The sequence below is a fragment of the Myotis lucifugus genome, unplaced genomic scaffold, assembly GCF_000147115.1.
Source record: "Myotis lucifugus unplaced genomic scaffold, Myoluc2.0 scaffold_2156, whole genome shotgun sequence".
NCBI lineage: Eukaryota > Metazoa > Chordata > Mammalia > Chiroptera > Vespertilionidae > Myotis > Myotis lucifugus.
This window is the reverse complement of record NW_005873204.1, coordinates 4,778-21,196: the sequence shown is the minus strand read 5'-3', so window position 1 is coordinate 21,196 and position 16,419 is coordinate 4,778. Positions and strand designations below refer to the sequence as shown.

The following is a 16,419-nucleotide window of genomic DNA, read 5'->3' as shown; positions in this document are numbered from 1 at the left end:
GCACAGCCTCCCACCCCCTAAAACGTTCCCCTCGACACAGGATCCCCGATGAACCCCGAGCAAGTCCCTCCCGGTTCTGGTCCTCAGCCATGAGAATGGCCCTCACCCATTCATTACCTGGTGTTTTGGACATAAACTCTGGGTTAGGAAATGCTGCCTTTCCTGCCAGGAATTTCCCCTCTTTCCGGAAGCCCTGCTTGCCCCCAGAGTTTCCAGGGGCACGGAGAGTCCCACCCTCAATACCCGGCGTTCTGCCTGCAGACAGAAAGTCCAGCTTATCCCAACAGGAAGTCGTCCCCCCCCCCAAGCCGTGGGAATGATTTGATTGGCATTTCAAATAATTACCCAGAGTTCTTTGCTTCGAACAATGGTTAAACTCCTGGGGTCTATTTTTTTTTAAATATGTTTTTATTGGTTTTTAGAGAGAGAGGAATGGAGAGGGAGAGGGAGACAGAAACATCAATGATAAGAGCAAAACATCTATGGGTGGCCGCCTGCACGCTGCAACCCGGGCATGTGCCCTGACCCAGAATTGAACCGTGACCTCCTGGTTCATAGGTCCGCGCTCAACCCCTGAGCCATGCCGGTCTGGCTCATGGGGTCTATTTTATGCCCTTATCTTAACCCCCCTGTGCTCTATCTGTGAACAGGGAGAAAATACTAGTGCCTGTCTTCCTGGGGTGTGGCGAGGGCTATGTGAGCTAATCTATGCAGAGTGCTTAGCCCAGTACCTGCCATATCCTTTATAATAAAACCCTAATATGCAAATCGACTGAACGGCCGAACCACCAGTCGCTATGATGTGCATTGACCATCGCTATGATGTGAGCTGCCCCCTGGTGGTCAGTGTGCTCCCACAGGGGGAGTGCCACTCAGCCAGAAGCCTGGTTCACGGCTGGTGAGCATAGCGGTGGTGGCGGGAGCCTCTCCCACCTCCGCTGCAGGCGGGTGGTAAGGAGCGAGGGGTCCCGGCCTGCAAGAGCCCCAGACTGTGAGAGGGATGTCTGATTGCCGGCTTAGGCCCAATCCCCGGGGGATGGGGGGGGGGGGAGTGGGCCTAAGCCAGCAGGTGGACATCCCCCGAGGGGTCCTGGACTGTGAGAGGGCGTAGGCCAGGCTGAGGGACCCTTTCCAGTGCACAGTTTTCGTGCACCGGGCCTCTAGTTGTGTTAATAACCGTCGACTCGAACCTGAGGGAAGGTGGTCAAAGGCCAGGACCCCGATAGTTGTGGTCCCCACATTGAGCGCTTGCTCTGGGCCCTGGAGCCGTGGGCCAGTTCTTGCCTGGGGTCTTCGGGAAGGGCTGGGGGAGATTCAGGCTCTAACCTTCCCCACCCCCACCCACACAGTCTCTGCTGACACAGAAGTGGTGGGGGGAGATGGACAGCTCCACGCCCATCTGGGCCCTGGTTCTCGCCTTCTTTTGCCCCCCACTCATCTACACCAACCTCATCACCTTCAGGTCAGTTCCGGGGTTAGGTTGGTAGGAGGGCGCTGCTCATCATTCTTCCTGCTCAGCTCTGCCCACCTCTCAGTCCTCCCAGTGCTTCCGCCTTATTTCCTCTCTTTCCCTCCCCAACACTGGGGCACGTTCTGGGAGGTGAGCTTTCGGGGGGCTCTCTATCTCTACGGGCAATTCTTCTGCCCGCAGGCATGGCTCTGGGATGGTTCCCTTTAGGGTGACTCTAGCGGGGCACCTCCCCGTCTCCCTGCCATATCTCTGGGTAAAGAAGCTGGGTATCTCTGGAGAATTCCTCTCCCACTGCTCCCTCCCCCGTTCTCACTCTGTGCCTCTCTCCATGCCAGGAAGTCAGCGGAGGAGTCCACACAGAAGGACCTGGGGTTTGACGTGGACGGGAGCCTCAACGGGGAAGGGCCTGTCAGGTGAGCGCAGCACCAGCACCGCACGCGGTGGGGCGGCCTGGGCAGCCGCAGGAGCTCCGGGTACCGGGAGCGAGGCCGGAGCAGAGAAGGGGGCTTCCGGAGGTACTGGTTTCACGCAGCCACTGAAGATACTGAGGCAGTTTCCCAAATGCCGAGCTCAAGGCGTGGTCAAGGTTCGGTTCTGCCACCCAGGAGTTCCTCATTGGAAATAAATTTGCTTCACGCTACATGTACTTCTATCTCAGTGATGGCGAACCTTTTGAGCTCGGCGTGTCAGCATTTTGAAAAACCCTAACTTAACTCTGGTGCCGTGTCACATATAGAAATTTTTTGATATTTGCAACCATAGTAAAACAAAGACTTACATTTTTGATATTTATTTTATATATTTAAATGCCATTTAACAAAGAAAAATCAACCAAAAAAATGAGTTCGCGTGTCACCTCTGACACGCATGTCATAGGTTCGCCATCACTGTTATCTCAATAAGCAAGTGGAACTGGGTGGATTTGGTTAATTTAGGGAGACTTTGCCTATTTTTTTTTCTTACTCCAGAGCCTTTGCTTTAAAAAAAAAAAAAAAAAAAGTTTATATTGATCTCAGAGAGAGAGGAAGGGAGAGGGGGAGAGAGAGAAACATCGATGTGAGAGAGAAACATTGATCGGTGGCTTCCTGAACATACCCCAACCAGGGACCAAACTGCAACCTGGTCATGTGCCCTGACTGGGAATCAAACCTGTGACCTTCCGGTGCTTGGACAATACTCAACCAACTGAGCCACACTGGCCAGGGCCAGGGCCTTTGCTCTTCATCTCTATGCCACGGTACCCATGAAAGGTGTTTTCAAAATCGGCCCTAAGCAAATGAAAGGAAATATTTATCAGTCTTCTGATAAATCTGCAGAGTGGAGGTGCATATTTGAGGGTCCAAGACAGAGAAAGTCAGAGATTGTGATGGTGAAAGAAGGGGGATTTGGACTTTAGACAAGAGTCAGGAGTCACCCCAGGGGCCAGAGGCCAGAAGGGTGGCGGTAAGAGGTGAAAGGTCAGCAGTCTTTTTTTTTTTTTTATATATATTTTACTGATTTTTTACAGAGAGGAAGGGAGAGGGATAGAGAGCCAGAAACATCGATGAGAGAGAAACATCGATCAGCTGCCTCCTGCACACCTCCCACTGGGGATGTGCCTGCAACCCAGGTACATGCCCTTGACCGGAATCGAACCTGGGACCTTTCAGTCCGCAGGCCGACGCTCTATCCACTGAGCCAAACCGGTTAGGGCAAGGTCAGCAGTCTTGATGGTAGGGGCTTTCAGAGGTCAGAGGTCACAAGTCAAGGACATGGCAGGCGGACCGCAGACTTAGTTTCAGTTCGGCAGGGTCAGAAATCGTGAAGGTGCAGGAGGTCACGTGACAGGTTAGTGGTCTTGACAGTGGTGAAGGTCGGGTTCAGAGGTCAGGCTGAGCTCTCCCTTCTCTCTCCCCCCCCCACCCCCAGGGCCAGCAGATCCCCCTGAGAAGATGCCTTTGGGGGTGTTGAGTCAGCCCAGCCGGAGGGGGTGCTCCCCACGCCTGTGGCGCTGGTCCCAGTTCTGGGGGGCGCCGGTGACGGCCTTCCTGGGCAACGTGGTCAGCTACCTGCTCTTCCTCATGCTCTTCGCTCGGGTGCTGCTCATCGACTTCCAGCCCTCGGCGCCCGGCGCCCTGGAGCTGCTGCTCTACTTCTGGGTCTTCACCCTGCTCTGCGAGGAGTTCCGCCAGAGCCTGGGGGGCGGCTGGGGCAGCCTGGCCACCGGCGGGCCCGGGCCCGGCCACTGCCAGGCCCCGCTGCGCCGCCGGCTGCACCTCTACCTCATGGACACGTGGAACCAGTGTGACCTGGTGGCCCTCACCTGCTTCCTCCTGGGCGTCGGCTGCCGGTGAGTGCCCGTGGCTCCGAACCCCTGACCCCTGGGAGGGAGGGAGAGAGGGAGGGAGAGAGAAACATCGATTTGCTGTTCCAATTATTTTATTATTATTATTTTTAAAATATATTTTTATTGCCAGAACCGGTTTGGCTCAGTGGATAGAGCGTCCGCCTGAGGACTGAAGGGTCCCAGGTTCGATTCCGGTCAAGGGCATGTACCTGGGTTGCGGGCACATCCCCAGTGGGAGATGTGCAGGAGGCAGCTGATCGATGTTTCTCTCTCATCGATGTTTCTAACTCTCTATCTCTCTCCCTTCCTTTCTGTAAAAAATCAATAAAATATTTTTTAAAAAAATAAATAAAATAAAATATATTTTTATTGATTTCAGAGAGGAAGGGAGAGGGGAGAGAGATAGAAACATCAATGATGAGAGAGAATCATTGATCGCTGCCTCCAGCACACCCCCAACTGGGGATCAAGCCTGAAACCCAGACACGTGCCCTGACTGGGAATCAAACTGTGACCTCCTGGTTCATAGGTCGACACTCAACCACTGAGCCATGCCAGCTAGGGCTATTACTATTTTTTCTAAAAATATTTTTATTGATCTCAGCGAGGAAGGGAGAGAGAGAGAGAGAGAGAGAGAGAATCATTGATTGGCTGCCTCCTGCATGCCCCCTACTGGGGATCAAGCCCACTACCCGGGCATGTGCCGTTGACCGGAATTGAACCCGGGACCCTTCAGTCTGCAGGCCGATGTTCTATCCACTGAGCCAAACCGGCTAGGGCTGTTGTTCCAATTATTTATGCATTTGTTGGTTGCTTCTTCTAATGTCCTGCCGGGGGAGAGACCCCGAAACGTTGGTGTATCTAACTAACTGAGCTACCCGGCCAGGACCTGTCTCCGATTATTCTTAAAAAACAAACAGAAACCCATTCTTGATGGAACGTACTGCGTAAAGATGGTCTAGAAACAATTTGATCCCGCGGGGAGAGCTGCTTCAGGGATGAGAGGACTAAAGGGAGAACCCGCTATTTATGCTCGATCTGGAGCTCACTGGAGGTTTCTCTGAGCCCCCAGACCTGGCCCGGCATTGGCACCACCCTCACCTCTTTCCTCTTCCTCCACAGCCCAGGCCCTGGCCTCCTGGCCCCTGCCTCTCTCTGTCCCCCCCCCCCCCTCCATCTCCATGGCTGCCTATCTGGCCTGGACCCTCACCCCAGCCTCCTGGACTCCAGGCTCTTCCCTCCAGCCCATCCCCACAAGGGTCCTTCCAAGACCAGAGCTGACCCAGCGCTCCCCACCCCCACCCCCCGCGCCTGGACCTGGCATTGGGGTCCCGCCTGTCTAGGCCGCCCCTCTCTGCAGCGCTGTCTCCTGATTTCTTTGTTTCTCTTCCTCCGCACCCCGGCCTCTCTGAAACCTTCCAGTTCCTGCATCCCAGGTCCAGGGGCTGTGACCTTGACCCTGATATTTTGAGTCTGTGTAATTATAAATTTGTAATCAGGATTTCACCGGAGCTGACGGATTCTTACCAAGGAAGTACTTTGAAACTGCCTTGATCAGTTTTATGTGCAGGGCAATGAAACTAGCTTCAGTTATTCTCTGTTTCTGACATGATTTCCGCACGGTTACCTAGCATCTGGGTTGAGTTTTACACAAACATCGGTTCATCATTGGCGTTTTTGTCTGGATTGGATTTTGCCCAGTTTCGGGTCTGTGTTTGTGAATTGTACTTTTCCCGGGTGAAATGTCATCGGTTCAGATTTCATCAGGGAGGCCTGAATGTTGTGTCAGTGATTTAGTCCACAAAAATGCTGACCGTTTCAACCATTTCTTAGCTGATTTATAAAAAACAGATTTTGAGCCCTGACCGGTTTGGCTCAGTGGATAGAGCATCGGCCTGCAGACTGAAGGGTCCCAGGTTTGATTCCAGTCAAGGGCATGTACCTTGGTTGCGGGCACATCCCCAGTAGGGAGTGTGCAAGAGGCAGCTGATCAATGTTTCTAACTCTCTATCCTACTCCCTTCCTCTCTGTAAAAAAACAATAAAATATATTTAAAAAAAAAAACAAAAACAGATTTTGAGGAATTTCCCCTCAATTACTTTCTGTTGCCAAGAATGGGCGACATAACGTTGGTTCCTTCCTGCCATAGTTCCCGGATCATACCGTGTGGTGCCCAGAGAGTGGCACAAAGGGCACATTTAAACGTCCTTGGGAACACATTGTCTTTGGGTCTTGGCACGCGCTGGTCCCCCCTTCCTGAAACACTGCCCCTTCCTCTCCTTGGCCACGCCAACTCCTGCACTTCCTGTAGGCCTCAGGCTTGCGGCCTCTGTCTTTAAAGCCTTCCTTTATCCCACCCAGACTCTGGGTCCCTCCTTTGTGCTCCCCTAATGTCCTGCGATCACCCACAATGGTACTTAGAGTATGGCCTGTGCTCTCTCTCTCTCTCCTTGAGTCATCACTCTATCTCAATTGAAAAGATCTTTGAAATGCAGTCTATTGCCAAAGAAATGCAAAAATATGTCCTCACTGAACAAGATGAAGCAAGTGAAGGAATAGAACGGGAACCAACGGTTTCCTCAGTTTTTTCAAGTGTCTCACTTTCTCAGCAGTGACTTCCCTCGACAGTTGGGTGCACACCCCGCCTGTTCTTTCTCTGTGCATTTACATGGAGAGATGCCGATACTTCTTTGCTACACAAACGACACTATATTTTATGTATCTTTCTGCAACTTTTCCTTTTCACCTACAACATTTTTCCCATGTCAATGTTTGCAAATATACGGTATTCTTTGAAAATATGCTGCATCGGGCCCTAACCAGTTTGGTTCAGTGGATAGAGCGTCGGCCTGCGGACTCAAGGGTCCCAGGTTCGATTCCGGTCAAGGGCATGTACCTGGGTTACGGGCACATCCCCAGTGAGGGGCGTGTAGGAGGCAGCTGATCGATGTTTCTCTCCCATCGATGTTTCTAACTCTCTATCCCTCTCCCTTCCTCTCTGTAAAAAATCAATAAAATATATATTTTTGAAAAAAAATAAAATATGCTGCATCGGGTTCCAGAAGGAGGGAACCAGTGGCTAAAGATCAGACAAGACAGGCTTCTCCCGGCCAGAATGTAACGAGTGAACGCGTTCTTTTCCTAAGGCGCGGAGACAAAAATCCCGCCCTTGAAGAGAGAGAAATCGGGCCCAAAGAGTCTCCACAAAGTCTCTTTCATTTTCTGCGCCAGATAGCCATCACGTATTCGCTGCTCTGGGGCCAGTCCCGGGCTGATCATGTTTCTTTTTCTACAAAGTCCTCGCTGTGGGGACACCGCCCCTTTTGAGAACAAAGAGCTTTGTGGACAGAGTCTGGTGACTATTTACAGGGGCTACACCCTCGTCTCTTCTCAGCGGATTCACTGGGAGGAATGCCTCTCCCATGCTCTGTTAGAAATGCTACCCAGGAAGACGACAGGATCACTTTATCCCAACAGCAATGCCAGAGAGTTTGGCAGGACCCTGAGCTTGCACTTATCTCTTGTATTTTTGTATATAATATCTCCTGAGATGAAAGGGGAAGGCCTTGTTCGCCCATGCTCTAGGGCAGTGGTTCTCAACCTTCCTCATGCCGCGACCCTTTAATACAGTTCCTCATGTTGCGGTGAGCCCCAACCATAACATTATGTTCGTTGCTACTTCATCACTGTAATGTTGCTACGGTTATGAATCGTCATGTAAATATCTGATATGCAGGATGTCTTTTCATTGTGACAAATTGAACATAATGAAAGCATAGTGATTCATCACAAAAACAATACGTAATTATATTTGTGTTTTCCGATGGTCTTAGGCGACCCCTGTGAAAGAGTCGTTCGACCCCCAGGTTGAGAACCGCTGCTCTAGAGGTACCAGCGTATTTTAGACATTTTGTCAAGCTTAGCGTTTTCTAGGGGAGAGGAGAAGTATTGCGTGGAGAGAAAAAAAAAAAATCCCAAGATCTCGGCTTACCGTGGAGAAATTTCCAGCAAATTCCAGAACTGCATGGGTGAATTGTTTTGTTTTACCAGTCCCTTCCAGATGGACATTTTGGTTGTTTCTAATTTTTTATTATTCCAAAGTAATACAAGTTTACATGGGAGATTTAAATTTTGTAGGTTGAAGTGAACCTATTCTTGATGTGGATAGATTTCACCCACCCTCAGGGTAAGAAAGTGCCCTCTGAAGGACATGCTTGGCAAAATCTAGTATTTTCAGTCTTTAAAATTTTGTAGCTCTCAACTTAGCTTAACTTTTTTTTTTTTTTGTGCCAAAAATGACCTCTCTTTTTTATATTTATGCATCCTTGACTACTAGTTAAGTTGGGCATCTTTTCATAACTAATGGTCACATGGACTTCTGTCAATTATCTTTTTATTTATTTTTTTAATCCTCACCCGAGGATATTTGTTCCAAATATTTATAGAGAGATGAAAAGGAGGAGAAGGGGAAAGAGGGAGAGAGAGAGAGAGAGAGAGAGACATGGACGTGAGAGACACATTGACACATTGATTGGTTGCTACCGGGACTGGGGAACTTGCAACCAAGGTATGTGCCCTTGACCAGGAATCAAACTTGTGGCCCTTCGGTCCAAGGATCGACGCTCTAACCATTGAGCAAACAGGCCAGGGCTCAATTGTCTTTTCATATCCTTTGCCTCCACTTAAAAATAATTTTTATGTTCATTGATCTCTTGCATATCTATCTATCTATCTATATCTATATCTATATCTATATCTATATCTATATCTATATCTATATCTATATATCTGGATCCTAATCCTTGGTGGTTTTGTTCTATCTTCTCAAACTCTGACGCTTGTCTTTTTACTTTGCTACCTTAAGCATTCTTTTAGTCTGTAACTTTTCCTTTGAAATAACCAAGACTAACAAAAAATATTGCAAACACAGTACAGAGAATGGCCATACACCTTTCACCCCGATCCTCCAAATGTTAACATCTTACCTTATCGAGACCCGAAATCTTATTCAAACTAACCCAGCTGTCCCACTGATGTCCTTCTCTGGTCCAGGCGCCAGTCCACGACCCCATACTGCCGTTGGTTGTCGTGTCTTGAACTTGATGTTACGGGGACCTCCTAGTTTTTTGTTAAGGCTGTGCTTCGTGCGGCTGGTATTTAGTGGATGCCCGTGCTGGCCCGGCCCAGCTGGCACTGAGATCTGCGTGCACCCGGGTGAATGGGGGAGGCCACAGCCCATCTGCAGCCTGGTGCGGGGAAGACGCAGGTTTCCTATGCACCCTGGGACCCTTGAGTGACCCCTGTCTCGTCTCCCACACCCCAGGCTGACCCCGGGCCTGTACGACCTGGGCCGCACAGTCCTCTGCCTGGACTTCATGGTCTTCACGCTGCGCCTGCTGCACATCTTCACGGTCAATAAACAGCTGGGGCCCAAGATCGTCATCGTGAACAAGATGGTGAGGGGTGGGGCCTGGGTGGGGCCCGGTGGGCGGGGCCAGAGCCTGGAGGGCGGGGCCAGAGCCCTGGGGGTGGGGCCAGAACCCTGGAGGGCGGGGCCAGGTCCCGAGAGGGCGGGGCCAGATCCCTGGGGGCGGGGTCAGAGCCCTGGGGGCGGGGCCAGGTCCAGGGAGGGCGGGGCCAGAGCCCTGGGGGTGGGGCCAGAGCCCTGGGGGCGGGGCCAGGTCCCGGGAGGGCGGGGCCAGCCTTGGTCTCATCTCCCTCTCCTGCAGATGAAGGATGTGTTCTTCTTCCTCTTCTTCCTCGGAGTGTGGCTGGTGGCCTACGGGGTGGCCACGGAGGGTCTCCTCAGGCCCAGGGACCAGGACCTCCCGCAGATCCTGCGCCGCGTCTTCTACCGGCCCTACCTGCAGATCTTCGGGCAGATCCCGCAGGAGGAGATGGACGGTAAGGAGGGAGGGGGGCTGGCACCCTCTGAGTCCCTTCTCTCTCTTCCCCGTCTCTGGGTGGGTCTCTGCACCCTTCTCTCTGGGTCCCCGTCTCTCTCTGCATCTCTAAGCAGCCCCCCAACTCCCCCTTCATCCCCAGGGGACTCTGGCCTCCTCTCTCTGCATCTCTGTCCTCTTGTCTTTGGGTCTAGAACCCTTGCTGTGTTTCGTTGGGTCTTGTCCCCTTGCTTTCTGGGATTCCGTCTCCCCACGCCCCTCTAGATTTTTTTTAAAAAATTGATTTCAGATCCAAAGACAGAGAAACAGCGATCAGACTATCAATCCCCAGAGGGAAAGTAGGGGAGGGAGGGGGTAAGGGGAAGAGATCAACCAAAGGACTTATATGCATGCATATAAGCCAAACCAATGGACACGGACAACAGGGGGATGAGAGCATGAGTGGGGGGCGGGGGGGAGAGTGGGGGTTCATGGGGGGATGAGGACACATTTGTAATACCTTAACCAATAAAGAAATTAAAGATAAAAAAATAATAAATAAATAAATCAGGAGAATTCAATACACATAAAAAAAGGCAATAAAAAATTGATTTCAGAGGGGAAGGGAGAAAAATAAATAAGCAAACAAACAAACAAAGAGGACGGAGAGGGAGAGATAGAAACATCCATGATGAGAGAGAATCATCGATTGGCTGCCTCCTGCACGCCCCCCACTGGGGATCCAGCCTGCAACCCGGGCACGTGCCCTGACGGGGAATCGAACTGTGACTTCCAGTTGATAGGTTGATGCTCAACCGCTGAGCCACGCCGGCCGGGTGCCCCTCTGGATTTCCGTCTTCGTTCGGTCTCTGTCTCTCTGCCCCCATCTGAGTGTCTCCCTCCACAGTGGCCCTCATGGATCACGTCAACTGCTCCTCGGAGGTGGGCTTCTGGGCGCGCCCGGTGGGGGCCCAGGCGGGCTCCTGCGTCTCCCTTTACGCCAACTGGCTGGTGGTGCTCCTCCTCGTCATCTTCCTGCTCGTGGCCAACATCCTGCTGGTCAACCTCCTCATCGCCATGTTCAGGTGAGGAGCCCCGCCCGCGCTGATCTGAGGTCACCCACCCTGACATTGACCCTGGCATGACCTTTGACCCCAGCATGATTGATTCTTGATCCCAGCCTCATCAACTCACCTTTAGTCCCTAAAATCTAATGCTGCCCTGTCCTCAGGCCCAGGCAGACTCTGCTTCTGACCTGGACTGTGGACTCTGATCCTCTCCCTGAGTCCAGGCTGAGGGGAGAAACCTGGGGTTTTTCATAAATACCCTTTACCATGTTGAGGAAGTTTCCTTTTATTCTGACTTTTATGAGGCTTTTTATTTTTATTTTTAAATATATTTTATTGATTTTTTACAGAGAGGAAGGGAGAGGGATAGAGAGTCTGAAACATTGATGAGAGAGAAACATCGATCAGCTGCCTCCTGCACACCCCCTCCTGGGGATATGCCCGCAACCAAGGTACAGGCCCTTGACAGGAATCGAACCTGGGACCCTTCAGTCCGCAGGCCGACGCTCTATCCACTGAGCCAAACCGGTTAGGGCGAGGCTTTTTTTTTTAATCATGAAAAGGTGTTGAATTTGGTCAAATGCCTTTTCTGTGTCTCTGGGTCGGTTGAGATGATGATGTGATTTGTTTCCCTTTGTTCTATTACGGTAGAGAATTACATTGGTTGATTTTTATATGTTGACCCACCTTTGTATTCCTGGGATAAATCCTACTTGGTCATGGTATATAATCCTTTTACTATCCTTCTGAATTACGTTTGCTAGTATTTTGCTGAGAAATTTCGCATGTATATTGATCTATGCCCTAACTCAGTGATGGCGAACCTATGACACGCGTGTCAGAGGTGACACGCAAACTCATTTTTTGGGTTGATTTTTCTTTGTTAAATGGCATTTCAATATATAAAATAAATATCAAAAATATAAGTCTTTGTTTTACTATGGTTGCAAATATTTAAAAATTTCTGTATGTGACACGGCACCAGAGTTAAGTTAGGGTTTTTCAAAATGCTGACACGCGGAGCTCAAAAGGTTCGCCATCACTGCCCTAGCCCAATCATGTCAAACTCTGAGACTCACCAGCCACGAGTTTGACGTGCTTGCCCTAGCCAGTGCTCAGTGGTTAGAGCATCAGCCTGAGGACTGAAGGGTGGTGTGTTTGATTCCGGTCCAGAACATGTACCTCGGTTGCAGGCTCGATCCCCAACTGGGCCACGTGTGGGAGGCAGCCAATCAGTGTGTCTCACATTAATGTTTGTGTTTCTGTCTCTCCCCCTCCCTTCCACTCTCTCTAAAAATCAATGGAAAAAATATCGAGTGAGGATTAACAAAACAAAACAAGAATATTGATCTGTAATTTTCTTTTCTTTTGATATTGGTATAATGGGAAATGCTGGCATCATAGAATGATTCAGGAAATGTTCTCTCCTATTCACCTTTTTGGAAGCGTTTGAAAAGGATTGGTGTTGTTTTTTAAATGTTTGATAGAATTCACCAGTGAAGCCTGGCCCTGGGCTGTGTGTGTGTGTGTGTGTGTGTGTGTGTGTTTGATTAGTTATCTCTTTACTTGTTTACTTGTGATAGGTCTTTTGAGATTTTCTATTTCTTCTTGTGTCAGTTTAGGTAGTTTGTGTGTTTCTAGGAACTTTTCCATTTTATCTAGGTTATCTTTTTTAAAAACTTGATTTTAGAGGAGGGTGGAGAAGAACATTGATTTGTTGTTCCGCTTATTTCTGCATTCGTTGGTTGATTCTTGTATGTGCCCTGACCGATGATGGAACCCGCAACCCTGGCGAGCCGGGATGAGGCTCTAACCAGCTGAGCTACCCGACCACCATACTATTCTCTTATAATCCTTTTTATTTCTGGAAGTTTGGAAGTAATGTCCCCATTTTATTTCTGATTTTAATTGTGTTCAGACTGACTTTGGAACCTGACTACAACCTCTACCCTAATCCATGACACCATCCCCTTCTTGACCTCTAATCTCTTACCCTTGGCCCTCCTACCCTAACTACTAATTGCATTTCGGAATAACCTCCGACATTATTGATTCTACCATCTGGTAATAACCTCCGACATTATTGATTCTGACATCTATCCGCCTGCTGCCTTGGACTTTGAACGCATTGCCTGACATCTCACCTTGATCCTCCGCCCTTGACTGGGCAGCGACCTCTGGTGACCCTTGACCTCTGGTCCCCACAGCTACACCTTCGGCAAAGTACAGGGCAACAGCGACCTCTATTGGAAGGGCGCAGCGCTACAGCCTCATCCGGGAATTTCACTCTCGGCCGGCGCTGGCCCCACCCTTCATCATCATCTCGCACGTGCGCCTCCTCTTCCGTGGATTGCGCAGGCACCGGGCCAGCCTGCCGGCCTCCCCCATCCTACGGCATTTTCGTGAGAAGCGGGTCTTGGCCCAACACAGAGGAACCCCAGGGGCGGGGCCCTGAGAGAAAGAACACGGATAAGCCGGGGAGGATGGCGGAGGCGCCGGTGGGCGTGGCTCAGGCTGTCGGGGGCGTGGTCTGAGCTCAGGCAGGGTTTTGGGTGGGGATTGCGGGACGGGACGGGTTCCGGCCCCAGGAGGGGCGGGCCCTTGACTCTGTCCGGACCCTGCCCTCCAGGGGTCCACCTCCCTAAGGAAGCCGAGAGGAAGCTGTTGACGTGGGAATCGGTGCAGAAGGAGAATTTCCTATTGGCGCGGGCGAGGGACAAGCGGGAAAGTGACTCGGAGCGTATGAAGCGCACGTCGCAGAAGTGAGGGCGGGGCCTGGCCGGGGGCGGGGCTTCTGGCCTCTGGGGTGTGTCCCGAGACATAGATTGGTTGGGAGGATGGGCTGGGTTTGCAGAGCACCAGGCTGGAGGCGGGGCATGAGTGGGCGGAGCCTGAGTGGGCGGGGTCCTGGAAAGCGGGAAGGGGCGGAGCCACAGGGGCGGGGCCCCAGGTGGGCGGAGCGCGGACCTAGGTGGGCGGGGCCCCGGGTGGGCGGGGCGAGTGGGCTCCCCGCGGCTCCGGCCTGAAGTCCTGGGTGCGCAGGGTGGACATGGCGTTGAAGCAGCTGAGGCAGGTCCGCGAGTACGAGCAGCGTCTGAAGGGCTGGAACAGGAGGTGAGGAGTGCGGGCCAGGCTGGGCGGTGTGGGCGGGGCGGGAGGCAGTGGGTTTCCGTAGGGCGCCCCGATATCCCATCTGCTCCCCAGGTCCAGCACTGTAGCCGCGTCCTGGGCTGGGTGGCCGAGGCCCTGAGCCGCTCTGCGTTGCTTCCGCCAGGGGGGCCTTCACCCCCGGCCCCGCCGGGGCCCAAAGGTCAGTGCGTAGGGCCGACCTGCATGTACCTCCGGCCTCTGTCACGGCCTCCTGTGCGCCTCCTTTCCCGGCCCCTGTTCCCCTATTTCTCTTTCTCATTGGCGATCCTTTCTTTGTCCCTCCTCCACTCTCTCGGCTTCCTTTGGACCTTTCACGGGTCTTTCTGCTTCTCGCTGGTGTCCCATTGTTTCTGTCTTCTGCTCTGTGCCCACCACCTGTTCTCTCCCTTCTCCCTCCCCCAGACTGAGCCCTGATGGCAGGCTTCAAGGAGTAGCGCCACGGGGAGTTGTGCCCCCAGAGGAAGGCCTAGCTGGCCCTGGACCCCAGTACGCGGTGGCCCTGTCTGGAGGTGGGCCCCATGCCGTGGACTGGATCGCTGTCGGCGCCACTGCAGGAGTCTCACCCGTTGGAACCACAGCAGGCCCGGCCCCTCCCAGAACCAGCCCCACTCTGGGAGGATCAGCCTCGGGAGCCCAGGCAGGGCCCCCCTTAAGGCCCCGCCACAGCCCGCTGGGCGGGAGAAGGCTACAGGGCCCTGGGGGCACAGGGACCACAGAGGCACTCAGCTCCCCACACCGGGGAAATAAAGCCACTTGAGAGTCTGGGTGCTTGATTCTTGGGGAACTGGTGGTGTCCAGATCCTTTGGGCATGGGGGTTAGGGCTGGGGGGGCGGGGGTTGTGACCTTGGTCAGTTTGCTGTATTTCCGACATCTCGGGGTCTGTTCCCTCCGCTCAGCCCCACTATTCCTATCTGACTCCGGCCCAGCCCCTCTTGTCTGGGCTATTTTGATGGCTCTCACTTCAGTGGGAAGAGAACCATCCGCACCCCCCTGCTCCCTACTTTACAGAACTCGGTGGCGGAAGCAAATTCTTTCTTGGAGCGGGGAGGGTGGGCGCTGTGTACATCTGCATTGGCAACAGGGGAACAGATGATGCAAATTTGAGCGGATAACTGCCTATGTGTCTTTAAAAAGTCTAATTAGTGGGAAATTACAGGCCACGCGCACATGGAATCGAAGCAAATATGCATCATTATCCATGCAGTTTAACTAAACAACCCATAACAAACTAAACTGGTAATGACAAGGCGGAACTGACAGCAATTATTAGTTAAATAGCAGGAAAGCCGGCAACCACCAGCGCATCCAGAAATCACAACCAAAACACCCTTTCTCCAATTGGAGGAGTTCCAGCTATCTGCCTCTTTGGGTGCAGAGTGGCTTTGAAACATGGCCAAGTGTTGTGCGGCAACCAGATTTCAATGGAAAAAATATCCTCGGGTAAGGATTAACAAACAAAACAAAATTAGATTTAAAAAAAGAAAGAGTGAGGCTTCCTCTTTGCCGCATCTACTGCGAGGATGAAGACCATTTTCAGCGATCGGACTGTGGACGTCCCAGAAAATGTGGACATCACGCTGAAGGGACGCACAGTGATTGTGAAGGGCCCCAGGGCCACCCTGCGGAGGGACTTCAACCACATCCATGTAGAGCTCAGTCTCCTTGGAAAGAAAAAGAAGAGGCTCCGGGTTGACAAATGGCGGGGAAATGGGAAGGAACTGGCCACAGTTCGCCCTATCTGCGGTCATATACACAACAAGATCAAGGGCGTTCCACTGGGCTTCCGTTTCAAGATGAGGTCTGCGTACGCTCACTTCCCCACCAACGTCGTTATTCAGGAGAATGGTTCTCTTGTTGAAATTAGAAATTTCTTGGGCGAAAAATACATCCGCAGAGTTCGGATGAGGTCAGGCGTCGCTTGTTCAGTATCTCAAACCCAGAACGATGAGTTGGTTCTTGAAGGCAATGACATTGAACTTGTGTCAAATTCAGTTGCTTTGGTTCAGCAAGCCACAACAGTTAAAAACAAGGATATCAGAAAATTTGGGGATGGTGTCTCTGTTTCTGAAAAAGGAACAGTTCAGCAGGCTGATGAATAAGATCTAAGTTGTCCAGCTTTAGAAAACACCCAGATGCCGAGTGATTTGTCACACTTGTTTGTGAAACTATAAAGATGTACAATAAAAAGAAGAAAGAATGAATGAATAAACTGTTGGTCCTGCAGCCTCTAACTACCAAGGAGGTCCAACGAGGATCAGCCTTTATGGATCTTGGACACAGTATGTCCCACAGAGGCTGATGCTGCCGTCCCTGACTCAGGCAGGTTAGACTCCTTGGTCCAGGTTCCCCGCAGGAAAACGCACCTGAACTCACTTGAGAAGGCTCCCGGTGGGGGAAGAAAGCTGTGAGGTAGGGACCTTTGGGCCCATTCAGCGTGCAGTTGTGGCTTCCAGTATTTTTTTAAAAAAATATTTTTTTTATTGATTTCAGAGGGAAAGGGAGAGATGGAAACATCCATGATG

General features: G+C 51.6%; 1 protein-coding gene and 1 pseudogene across 1 annotated transcript in view; both read left to right on the top strand.

The window, feature by feature from the left end:
• LOC102439530 (transient receptor potential cation channel subfamily M member 4-like) overlaps positions 1 to 14,658 on the top strand; it is a gene marked incomplete at its 5' end in the record, with an annotated part of 21,114 nt that extends 6,456 nt beyond the window's left edge. Inside the window, 12 exon segments of the mRNA XM_014450379.2 lie at positions 1,350 to 1,462; positions 1,807 to 1,884; positions 3,381 to 3,800; positions 9,121 to 9,253; positions 9,527 to 9,701; positions 10,587 to 10,764; positions 12,954 to 12,999; positions 13,001 to 13,148; positions 13,376 to 13,508; positions 13,789 to 13,860; positions 13,951 to 14,056; positions 14,299 to 14,658. Of these exon segments, the coding sequence (XP_014305865.2) occupies positions 1,350 to 1,462; positions 1,807 to 1,884; positions 3,381 to 3,800; positions 9,121 to 9,253; positions 9,527 to 9,701; positions 10,587 to 10,764; positions 12,954 to 12,999; positions 13,001 to 13,148; positions 13,376 to 13,508; positions 13,789 to 13,860; positions 13,951 to 13,996 (1,542 nt within the window).
• Positions 14,659 to 14,756: 98 nt separating this feature from the next.
• Positions 14,757 to 16,102, top strand: LOC102439230 (annotated as a pseudogene).
• The last annotated feature ends 317 nt before the right edge of the window (positions 16,103 to 16,419 follow it).